The sequence below is a fragment of the Nicotiana tabacum genome, chromosome 20 (assembly GCF_000715075.1).
Source record: "Nicotiana tabacum cultivar K326 chromosome 20, ASM71507v2, whole genome shotgun sequence".
Taxonomy (NCBI): domain Eukaryota; kingdom Viridiplantae; phylum Streptophyta; class Magnoliopsida; order Solanales; family Solanaceae; genus Nicotiana; species Nicotiana tabacum.
Window position 1 is genome coordinate 3,981,091 of NC_134099.1, and position 12,941 is coordinate 3,994,031.

The 12,941-nt window shown below is 33.4% G+C and overlaps 1 protein-coding gene across 1 annotated transcript; it reads left to right on the forward strand.

Moving 5' to 3' along the window:
* The first annotated feature begins 4,621 nt into the window (after positions 1-4,621).
* Positions 4,622-9,865, forward strand: LOC107768371 (caffeoylshikimate esterase). The gene is made up of 8 exons (XM_016587493.2): positions 4,622-4,947; positions 5,468-5,497; positions 6,508-6,637; positions 6,749-6,895; positions 7,066-7,196; positions 8,487-8,624; positions 8,901-8,999; positions 9,093-9,865. The coding sequence occupies exons 1-8, from the start codon at positions 4,660-4,662 to the stop codon at positions 9,309-9,311; spliced, it is 1,182 nt and encodes a 393-aa protein (XP_016442979.1). The 5' UTR covers positions 4,622-4,659; the 3' UTR covers positions 9,312-9,865.
* The last annotated feature ends 3,076 nt before the right edge of the window (positions 9,866-12,941 follow it).

Below are 12,941 nucleotides of genomic sequence, written 5' to 3' on the forward strand. Positions count from 1 at the left end.
GATTTTGGTCTAGCTTGCAAGAAGCTTTGGGTTCCAGGTTGAATTTTAGTACCGCTTTCCATCCACAAACGGACGGCCAGTCTGAAAGGGTAATACAAATCTTGGAGGATATGCTTCGAGCCTGCATTATTGAGTTTAAGGGTAGTTGGGACAAACACTTAGCCCTAATAGAATTTGCTTACAATAATAGCTATCAATCAAGTATAGGCATGCCTCCTTATGAAGCTTTATATGGGAGAAAATGTAGAACGCCTCTTTGTTGGAATGAGGTTGGTGAAAGAAAATTTGTGGGTCCTGAGATTGTGCGACAAACTGAAGATAAGGTAAAAATCATCAAGGATCGTTTGAAAATTTCTTCAGACAGACAAAAGTCCTATGCTGATCTTAAAAGGCGTGAAATTGAGCATCAGGTGGGCGATAAGGATTTTTAAAGGTTTCTCCATGGAAGAAGATTATGAGATTTGGCCAAAAAGGTAAACTTAGCCCTCGATTCATTGGACCTTATGAAATACTTGAGAGAATTGGTCCGGTTGCATATAAGCTAGCTTTGCCACCTGAATTAGGTAAGATCCACAACGTCTTTCATGTTTCTATGCTTCGAAAATACCGCTCAGATCCATCTCATGTTCTTCCTATTGAGTCTATTGAGGTTAATCCTGATTTGACATATGAAGAAGAACCAATCCAAATCTTAGCGCGTGAGATAAAAGAGCTTAGAAATAAGAGAATCCCATTAGTGAAGGTTCTTTGGAGAAATCATTCAGGCGAAGAAGCTACCTGGGAGCGAGAAGAGGATATGCGAGTTCAATATCCACATTTGTTTCGGGACTAGTACAAGGTAAATTTCGAGACGAAATTTTTTTTAGGGGGAGAGAGTTGTAACATCCCAAAATATTTTATAATATTTGCATTCTTGATTGGGCATTTTTATAACGAGGAAATATTTTACTTTGCACTTCCTAAATGTGAAATGGTCAATATATGAAAATTTCTTACTTTAGGTTGTGTTAATATTGACAATGAAGTTTCATGATGTTGCTACATGTAACACTTAATATTATTTTGACTAGTTGTTATTAAATATAATATATAATTAAGTTTTGGTTTCCAACCTTTTGTATTTATCTAAGAATATTTAGTAGTTGGGTAACCATTTTGTTTCTACTCTTCAAGACAAAGAATCCATCTCTCTCTTTCTATCTATCTATCCCTCATTCTCTCTATCTCTCTCTATATCTCTCCTCCGTAGAAACTTGAAAATTTAAAGTTTCATGAAAAAAACCATGGATTTCTACTAAATCAACAAGCAAATTTCGTTTTTGGTGAAGATCAAGTTGCTCCTCTTGGTAAGTTTCTAAACTCGTTTTTATACTAGACACCTACTAGAAGTTTCTACATATCTTTTTGTACAGAGCTCCGATTTCAGTGATCCAGGACTTTATGGAAAGTTATTTCATAAATCTATAACTTTTATGAAGGAACCAAAATCTAGTTTTGTTGGTATTTACCTGAAAAAGGATCAGAAAGTACAGGGCAGGTGCTGTCCAGATTTCCAATTTTAGAAATACTCAATGTACTGCTGTTAGTAATTTTAGCATAACGTTTTTTTCAAAATTGATATGGAGGTGATTCAAGATGTTATGAAACAGTAAGCCATAGATCTACAACTTTTGTGAAGACCAGAAAGTCTAGTTTGTCCGTGTAGATCTTCAAAACTGAGTCACAATCCAGAACAGTGATACTGTCCAGAATTTCTGTTTCAAACGTTTTTGGGTAATTTTCACCAATATCATATTTAGTTTGACTTGCTAAATCGCTGAACTTATTTAGATACTTGATTATATACTTGAGGAAGTGGACAGATTTGGTTTGTTTACGGCGTAGATGATTCGAACGTCCCCAAGTTGTGATTGAACTGTTTCGTGGTAAAACACCAAGGTTTGTGTATAAACTTGTACTCTTTTTACTTGCTGGAATATGTTGAAATAACTTGATACTTTATTTTTCTTGGCTTCAATTTATATTGTTATATTCGTACTATATCAAGTATTGTAAGATATTTGCTAAATCGCCCATTCGTACGGATTGTTTGATCATTTTGCATTCTTGTTGGGACTTTGTCCTTCTTGTGGCAGTGACTTTGTCACTCATCGTGGCATGCCTCTTGATTTGGATCTTTTGCCATCTTGACTTTGGATTTGTAGTTCGTCTTGAATTATGGAACTTGTCCGTGTTAAGTACAAACTAGGAAGCCATTTTTAATATGGTTCTTGATTCTCTTGTCTATTGGGTTTTGATCCTACTTGATTTGGGGCTTCGATCCATCTTGATATCTGATTATGCTTAGTGTGATGGCATGACATACATATTGGGCGAAAAATGGATATTTGGTATACTCTCTTAAATTGATAGTATACACTTTCTAGACTCTTGAACATTGTTATTGATATTTGGAAACACTTCAAAGTTTGATATTGATATGCTTGATATATTTGTTCACTTGTTTTAAATTATGTTAAATTGAGCTAACTATGACTGAAAAGGGGAATTAGAGAATTTAATAACTCCAAGCCTAAAGTTTATACACCACTAAGCTTTATGCTTAGCGATAGTTGTTTTCTATCGTAGGAAATGTTCGGGATGCAATCTGAAGATGGCCAGGGTGAAGTAGTATTTTTGGGAGAATTTATGGAGATCACATTTGCATATGCACCTTGGTTTGCATAGTTTTGGGACATGTACATGATATACATGATATACAGGATACACACACACACACACACACACACACACACACACACACACACACACATATATATATATATATATATATATATATATATATATATATATATATATATATATATATATATATATATATTTGGAGGCTTGTTGGATTTTAAAGACTTAAAATCTTGTAACTTGAATTTGTAACCTATTTTATTGTATTAGGGTGTTTTAATAACTCAAGTCTTGTAATATGCTGAATTTACACTTTGTCTTGTAAATATGTAGAAAAGGAGAAAACTAGTTTCTCTTTTTTCCCGATAGTATGAAATTTATGTACAATACAAACTTGTAGTGATTTTGAATGATTGTATAAATCTGTTAGGAAGTTGTTTTAATCTGTTGATTAATCCAGAAGGGTTATATCACCATATGTTAATATTTTGACATTGTATTTCATTTAAAATAAAATTATGGTGTATTTTCAAAAAAATATATATATATATATTGCACTTTGAACCTTGAGCCTGCTTCCGCTACTAAAATTATTCTGAATATTTTTATTAATATCTCTTTTAATGTTTTGTAAGTAGGAAATTAGATTTGTTTCCTAAGTAGTACCCTCCCAGAGGGGTTGCTACAAAATTAATAATAATATTTAAGTGTTAGTTAAAGTAATTACTATGAGATAACAAGTAGGAAAATAACTTTCGCCATAAAGAAAGTCATTTTCCCTCTTTTAATCTTAGGACACACCTTCTACTGATCAGTAGAGGCTATTCGATTACATGTGTAAACGAACTTAGTAGTTTATGTTCATATTTTATATTTGTCTTGTAAATTCATGAAATATAATTTATTAGTTTAAAACTTAATAATTTAAAATTTTAGAATCTCAAACTCAAAAATTTCAAATCTTGGATGGTTGATTACGTCTCGTGAGTCGTGCCCATGGTATTCCACGAAGCTAATTTAAGAGGAACTCATTTCCAATTTGAACTGTCATTATTCCCTAAAATGTATTTTAGTGAAGTTTAACTCAATGTGATTATCTACCTAATGGTCGGAGCATCACAAAATGTGAACACCTCTATTTTCTTGTTTTTCAATCTTGAAAATTCCGGTCGTCAAAAAAAAAAATTAAAATCCATAAAAGGAAGGATGAATTTTGATTGAAATACATTTTCCATTTTTATTCATGTCTTAATTTATTTTTCTGACTGTTATTTTAAAAAAGAATAATAATTCTTATATTTTAAAAATATTAATTACAATATTTCCATTTTACACGTAATGATACTCCTACGAATGTTCATGACCATAATTTTTTTCATGTTCAAGACCAAAAGATTAAGTACAATATTTTCATATGCTATATCATCTTTGATTTAAAATCATAAAATTCATAACTTTATTAACTTTTTTAAGTTTCGTGTCCAATTAAATTAAAACATGATAAAATAAAATAAAATACTTTCACTCATTAGAATAATGTCATTGGCATATAAAATGTGAAAGAGAGTAGTAGTATTTATTATTTAGGCGTATAGGCGCTTACTATTTTAAAAGTAATTTTAAAGCATACTTTACGAATATATAACACTAGATCTACGATCTCATCGAAAATCCAACAAGCTTGCATCACTTACGACAAGATCTTTCTATTTATTTTTGCCTATCTTTTTTTAAAAGCAAAAAAGAGAAATTTAAAAAAAGTAAAAAAAAAAAAAAAATCTAGTCAAAACTCAAAGCTCACGTTTTTCAGTTAATCAAATAACAGAGAAAATGGTCCAAATAGTAACACATTGGAAAGTCATTACGAACGTGCACTAACTATTCACCTGTCGGCTTATTGCCATTTTTTAATACATATAGGAATCTTTAAAAGCACATTTCCACTATGTGTGTGTGTGTAAATGATCATTCAATAAAATGGACCTTACTCTAACTTCCACTTTCCGACCATCTTTACCACCTGAATTCTCATTCATTCACCGGAAAATTAACCAACCCATTATTCTCCATCATAATTTGAAGTGTAAACCATTAATTTCAAAGAATAAAGTGATTACTATGGCAATTAAAAAGCCAAAAATTGAAGGTGTAAGTGAAGCATTAAATGAAATTGCTTCACAGAATTTGGATCATGCTCCTGCTAGAAGAAGGGTTCGATCAGCTTTTATTGCTACTCAGCAACAGCTTGATCATATCTTATTTAAGGTTGGTTTTGTCTTAATTATGTTAAATTTAGTGTTTTTTGGTTTTCTTGGAGTTAAAGATCAAATTTTTAATGTAGATTTTGATTATTTTACTTCATAAGTGATTCTGATCATGTCTTCTTTAAGGTTGGTTTTGTCTTAATTATGTTAAATTTAGTGATTTTTGGTTTTCTTGGAATTGAAGATTGAATTTTTAGTGTAGATTTTGATTATTTTACTTCATAAGTGCTTCTGATCATGTCTTGTTTATGGTTGGGTTGTCTTAATAATTTTAAAATTAGAGTCTTTGGGTTTTTTTTGGAGTTAAAAATATTTTTGTAATGTAGATTTTGATTCATTTACTTCATAAATAGCAGCTTGATCATGTCTTGTTTAAGGTTGGTTTTGTCTTAATTATGTTAAAGTCACTGTCTTTATGTTTTCTTGGAGTTAAAATTAACTTTTTGATGTAGATTTTGACTATTTTACTTCTGGAGTGATTTCTAAATTTTTTTGGTTTTTTACTTTATGGGGTTATGCAGATGGCTCCAGCTGATATCAGAGTAGAAGAGGTATTTTACTTTATTTTATAATACTTTTGTGTTTGTAGCAGAGTTTTGTGCATGACTAATTGTGGGAAAATTAAAAATCTTGATTTTAAGTTTTGTGGTTCAGTTTTGCTCTGTCTGCAATGTCATTGAAGTTGATTGCATATTAGGAAGGATGAGGTTGGTTTGAAAGAAGGATGAAGTCCAAATTAGGAAAGTGAAAATGGGTTCTGTAAGATGAGGGAGAGAAAGGAATGCATGTGTGTGTTAGGTGAAACAGTCTGGTTCTTGCCCTGGGAATGGCGCTTTACTCTGATCCCTACGCGGTGCAAATCTGGATTAGCCGGGCCGGTGGGTACCGTATATCATATTATTATACAAAAAAGATGGTGAAACAGAAGGAAAAAAGTTTTGCAGAGCTTTCCTGGATGTCTAGACTTTGTTGATTATGAAATAGTCACGACTATCACGGCTATGGAATCCGATTACTCTTAGTTTTTCTTTCATTAAAAATGAGTGACAGCTCTTATTTGTTGAAAGAAAGGTATGCAAGTGATGTTAGGATGATTTGTTGAGAGCATGTCTTTTCTAGGGCTTCAGTTTCCAAGTTTTGGGTCATTATTGATACTTCTCTTCATTAGTTTATGCCCTGTCAATTTACTGGTGCATCCTCCGTCGATGTATTTTAATAAAATTCATATGTACTAATGCAGAAAAAAAGAGAGGAAAGAAGGTTGACAGTGCCTTGAAAGAAGATCTAAATTACTGCAAAAAGAACATAACTGAAATCCATTGAACTCATCAAGGCTTATTTAAAATATAGCAATGGCTTATACGTTTAGGGATTATGGACATATATGGCACATTGTGTTGTAAACTTAACTTTCTTGCCAGTTAGATTTGTCTGTTTGATCGAAAATTATGCAAAAGCTGCCTTTTCTCTGGTTCTTAATTGTTAACTTTGTAAGATCCTATTTAGGAAAAGGGGTTTGTATCTCTTCAAATTATAATATTTGCACATGTACATTTTGTAGTGGTATGAAACAAATTCGAAAGGCCAACAGATTTTCTGTAAAAGTTGGCTGCCAAAGCCAGGCGTACGAATTAAAGGTGCTTTGTGCTTTTGTCATGGATATGGTGATACCTGCACTTTCTTCTTTGAAGGTTCGTTCGTTATTATCTCTTTAACTCCAGAACCAATTGTAGCATGACTCTGTTCATTATTATCAACAAGTAGTAGCCTTTAATAATCTTTTGTATGATTTGTTGATTCAGGTATTGCAAGGTTTATTTCGGCCTCTGGCTATGCAGTCTATGCGATTGACCATCCCGGTTTTGGTCTCTCGGATGGTTTGCACGGATATATTCCTGAATTTGATGGTATAGTTGACAATGTCAATGAGCAGTATGTGAAGATAAAAGGTATGTCGCAGCGAGGGTGTGCTCTGTCATAATTTCATAGATAATGACAATGACCGATTAAGGTGTGTTATGAACATTTGGACGTGTATTTTTCACGACTTAATCTAATTCTTTTTAGAGTATGCTTCTCGTGTGAAATTTTAATGATAGTTTCTCTTGTGATGGAGCAGGTAGGCCAGAAGTTAGCGGGCTTCCCTGCTTTATATTTGGGCAATCAATGGGAGGTGCAATTGCTCTGAAAGCTCTTCTAAAGGAACCACGTCAATGGGATGGAGTTGTCCTTGTTGCGCCAATGTGCAAAGTAATATTATCTTTAGCTCGACTAACTAACTTCTTATATTATCGTCATCTCCAAGCTCCATTATCTCAATTTGTTGAACATATTTATTGTGAACTGAACCAATGTATTTATCACCCCTTCTTTTCTCCTAAAAGTTCAGAATGTCTGGATTTCTCTTCATCTAACTAAAATGCGTTAAAATGATCATCTCAACAAGTTCAGTATCTTAACACTTGAATATGTTCAATGGTTTCAAAGATTGCATAATTTTCAGTTTTGCTTGTGATCATCCATCTTCATTTCCCGAATACCAAATATTACGTGTCTCTTCGGCCTTCCATTTGAATCTTAGGTTCTTAAATTTTCTTAGACTCAAGACTTAAGAGTTCATAAGCTAAATAAAAAGAAATAGGCTAACTCAAGAGTTAACAATTGAGAGTAACCAACTGTTGTCAAATGAAAAATAGGCTAACTCGTGGAAATTATGTTGGCCATCCACAAAGTTGTACCAGAAAAAGATAATTGATTTACAGACAAAACTCGGTTTGCTTCATTGTCACTCACTGATACTAAAACACTCAACCGTCATTTTGATTCATTGCTCTATACTGTTAACAAATTTTAGCTTTCTGAGTAATTGATACTCATGCTGATTGCCAGGAATCCTGCATATTTTTAGCCCTCTTTGCTTTTTCAGTCTTGTCTTCTCTTAATGAGGGGAGACCTGCAAGAATAGTTACGGACTTATGGTAATAATCTGGTTTCAAACCGATGCATGCTTATCCTGAAATTCTTACCGACATGTGAAATTCTCCATGCTAATATTCTCCAGAGAATTTCAAATTTTTAGGTACCAACTGTTTGTTTTTTTGTTTCCATTTGCTTCTTTAAAGATTTGTCCTAATTTATTCTCTCTACAATGTGGTGTTTCTATCAGAAAAGCTTTGTTTATTGCGAAGGCTTCTTAGATATTTTCTTTTTCACCACTAAGTATCAAGGTTGGCCTGTGCAATGCTTCTCATTTCTCCATACAATATGAAACGAATAGAGTCCATTCTAATAAGCAATAGTTTTGTTGCCAGAAAAATGTCAGCGTATCAATCTTGGATGATTCATTGTAGAAATAAAACATTTACAATATAAAAATTCAAGATGCACAGGCCTCTTTATTTCATGTAATTTACATGTTCCTCTGAGCATTTCCATGAAATCCTGTGCGTCTTGAATTTTTATATTGCAAATGTTTTCATGTTTGTTGGAAGTTGAACATTCTTAATGCTAGAATTTCGCTGACCCTGTGGTGTTGCTAAGATTGCAGAAGACATGACGCCACCAGTTCTCCTACAGAAAGTCTTGATTTTTGTATCAAACGTTACGCCACAAGCAAAGATAGTCCCTACTAAAGATTTGGCAGAATTGGCATTCAGGGAGTTCAAGAAAAGGAAAATGGTAACGCCTCTATTTAGTCTCTAATATGTTAAGTTAAAAAAGAATACTAGCCAAATGATGACTACTCTAACCTTCAGTTTGAAAAAACTATTCGCATACATGGTTAGCCTGGACATGAACTATGGAGAATTGCCGAATTTGAGAAGAAGAGATAATGAATATTAATAGTTGCAAAAAGCAAAAGAATGCCCACCGCGCATTGGTGTTCAATGTATTCTTAGCACAGCTCTGAATTGATGGTTTACTAAAGCTAGTTGTTGTTTCATTTTCTTCTAGGCTCCATACAATGTAATCTCTTACTCGCATAAAACACGCGTGAAAACTGCTGTTGAACTCTTAAACGCTACAAAATACATAGAATCGCAGGTGGAAAAGGTCAGTACATTTCCACGTTTATCGACAAAGCACTATCTTGTTTTCCAGCTATGTCCGAAGGAATTAACAATTTGTATGTAACGACACGTGCAGGTGGCATCCCCGATGCTCATTCTTCACGGAGCTGCAGATAAAGTGACGGATCCTCTCGTTAGTCAGTATCTGTATGATAAGTCTTCGAGCAGCGACAAAACTCTTAAGCTCTATGAAGGAGGCTATCACTGCATTCTTGAAGGTGAACCTGATGACAGGATTCTTACTGTGCTCAATGACATTATCTCGTGGCTTGATTCTCGTTGCTCCGCAAATTAGGCTTGAGTTTTTAAGGGGTTTTGTAGAGGGATTTCTTGTAGTTGGGAACCAACACCATTGATCTAGTTTAGGAAATGTGATGCTAGACAATAAAACCAAATTCATTGTGGGATATACCGAGGGTCTATTAGAAACAAACTCTCTATCCTCACAAGGTAGGGGTAAGGTCTGCATACACACTACCCTCCCCAGACCCTACAGTGTGGAATATTACTGGGTATGTTGTTGTTGTTGTCATTGTGGGATATAGGCATATGGCAATATTTTGTAACTGCTATTGTTATTGTTGGGTGATTTGGTTATGAAGCTGAAATTTAGGCGCCCAGCAAGTGAGAAACGAGGGTTCGATTCTAGGTCGAAACAAAATTATGATGATGAGATGAGTTGAGTTTAAAAGTGAGGATTCATATAGCCGAGCCCCCAACTTGTTTGGGACTGAGGCATAGTTGACGAAACTATTGTTTGTTTATTGTTTTTCATCAAACACAAAATCTTGTATTTTTGAGTTTTGGATCATTCTAAAAGATGTCAATCTTTGGTTCTAAGTCTCAAAATAGAGGAGTCACTACCCTAATTGGTGTTCATAAAAATCCGAAAATCCCAACCAAACCGAAAACCAAACCAAACCGATCAAAAAAAATGATACTTTTTGGTTTGGTTTGGTTTTGGTTTTGAAATTTAAAAATCGATCAAATTTGGTTTGGTTTTCGTTTTAATTAAAAAAAAAAACTGAACCAAATCGAATATATGAGTAGCTATTTTAAATTTATTATTACACCTATATATATGTATGCTTTTATACAAAGTTTAAAATTTTTATAATAAATATTAATCGTTTGCACTTTTAGTACAGTTCTTTACCTTTACATTATAGTTTAATTGGTAGTTTTCTTTTGTTAAGTGTAAGAATCTATTTCATGTTAAAAATAATATATTTTAAATTGAGTCCTTAAATTATTCATCACTATTTGATTCAATTATCATCAATATATCTTGGTAAATAATAGATTTCTCAAAGGGCAATAGATTTGATAGTGTTACTTTGAAAATATGATCGCCGAAATGTGTGTTTGGTAGTGTATGTCTTATATTAAGAAAAAACCTACAAATAACCGAAAAACCGACATAAACCGAATCGAGAAAAAACCGACTTAATTAGTTTGGTTTGGTTCTAATATTTAAAAAACCGACTTACTTGGTTTGGTTTCTTTTTAGGGAAAAGCCGATTCAAACCGAACCATGAACACCCCTACCCCCAATCATTTACAAGACTGCAACCACATGTCACTTTTTAGTCATTTTGTTTTTGTTTGGGATATTATTACTTTTAGTCTGCGCTAGAAATTATTTACACCTGGTAGCCGAAAAATTATATAATTTTTGAATATAATACACATAATGTATATATAAACAAACAATATATATATTTTATATATTGTTTGGTTATTATTTTTACAGCGGCTTTTATTTATTTATTTTTCATTTAATAGAATGGAAAAAACAAGAACTGGAATGAACTGCTGTAAGATCGAGGCTCCATTTGAGCACTTGTTAAAAAAATATTGAAGAAAAAATTAGTTCGAGAAAAGAAAAGTATTTGATCTGTTAAAAAAAAAATTGTAAGTTCTGTTCTATTAACAAATTAGTTTTTAGAATAGTGCACCGTAAAAATTACACGGGGCGTCCTATTTGGTCGCCCCCATTTAACCTATACCCATTTTTTAAAAAACTTCTAACTTTTATCCACTTTTTAAATAATTTCAGCCCCCTTTCTCCTCCTTCTCCTCTTTCGTTTTCTTCTTTTTCTTCTTCTTTCTTGTTTCACGTGTTGAATCATGGTGAGATTATAGGCCAATAACGTAGATTTGCTGCTTCCACAAGGCTCTATATAAACAAATCCCCGATAGCATCCTTGGAATTTCATTTCATGGTCCTGGTAAGCAAGAACAAGCACCTGTGTTGCTGCTGCCATTTCTTGCAGTACAATAACTATTTACACCACAGAATCCCCTGGCTTGGCATTGATTTTATAGCGATGACCAATTGATTTCCAAGCTCGATTCATCTCTTCCTTCAAAACTGTGTGTATAAAGCCTAAAAATACCATCAGGATCAAGAGTAGCGCGATAAATCACTGTCTTATTTGTTGTTCGAGTTGAGCTATTTGCTATTTCATTCACTTGAAAACCAAAACCATTAGAAGCATTTCTAAACAGTTGGCTTCTTGAAGTAAGAGCTGAAGTTCGCTGGTTATAAAACAAAAACTTCAGCTCTAGAGCTGAAGTTCGCCAGTTACAAAAACAAAAACTTCGCTAGTTACAAAACAAAAACTTCAGCTACTTCAGGCCCGTCTACTAGAGTGCTGAAGTTTTGCGTGATTGTCTTTGCTACTTCAGCCCCGTATGCTGAAGTTATGCGAAAAAACGGGTACGCTTGTAATTTTTTTTGCAAAGCGGACACAAATTAAAACGTGACACAAAAAGCGGACATACTAGTGCACCAGGACATATTTTTAACAAGGGAAAATAGTCGAACTTGCCTTTGTACTGATTGAGCAACTTTATACTTTGCGTCTAATCTTACCCCATCATTAGAAAAATATTTTATTTTTGTTTTTGACCCCAGACGTAGCGGCAGCTTAGTGTACCGTGCTGCTATATTTTTTTTGTTTGACCCCTAATTGAGCTCTAACATGAGTATAACTGATAATAAGTTTAAATCGTACTCAAAAATAGAGAAAAAGATATCGTTTTTGCCACAGACTTTTTCCTCGAAGTATAATTATGACACATGAAGTTCACGTATTTCATGCTGAATCATTTAACAGCAACAACAAATACAAGACAATTTGCTTGAATAAAAGTATGCACAGACTCAAAGTATAACGGAAGGTAAAATTAAGCAATTTTCAGATAGTACATGAGCAACTTTAGTCCTTTTTCCTTTAATCAATTCAGAAAATGTTATCAAACAAAGAGAAAAAAGTGCCAACTTCATGGACAAAACACCACCTAAAAAATCATAAGAGAACAACAGTGGGGAAGTAGTAGTACATAGTATATTGTGGTTGATAGAAACATTTCAATGAGACAATGGCAAAGCTTAGGATATGTTGTTGTACTGTAGTAAAAGGAGAGCCATTAATTGGACTTCATAATATTTGAGCATGCCTTTCATTGACATGATTTTACTTATGACAAAACAGTGTAATGTGTAAGGCTAAGTTTTGACTGGATTATCCCCAAGGTATAAATGTCTTCTTCTATTGTACCTTAACTTTGATGCTACAACATGCATGAGCTTGCTCATATTGCCGGTTCCAAATCTTAGTAAAGGAGGAAAGTTACGGTTGGCTGGCAGCCAGCATAAAACTTGTCAATTCATACTGAATTCTCATAAAATAACAACAACAAATGAGGTCTGGGGATGGTAGTATGTATGCAGACCTTACTCTATCTTGTAAAGGTAGAGAGATTGTTTCTGATAGACTTTCGGCTCAAAGAAAGCGTAATTCATAATGAATCCTCATAATACAAATATTTTGTATAATGATTATATGAATTGAGCTTAAATAAAGAAGTGATTATTCATATAGCCACCCTAACTTATTCGGGAGTGAGGATTAATTTA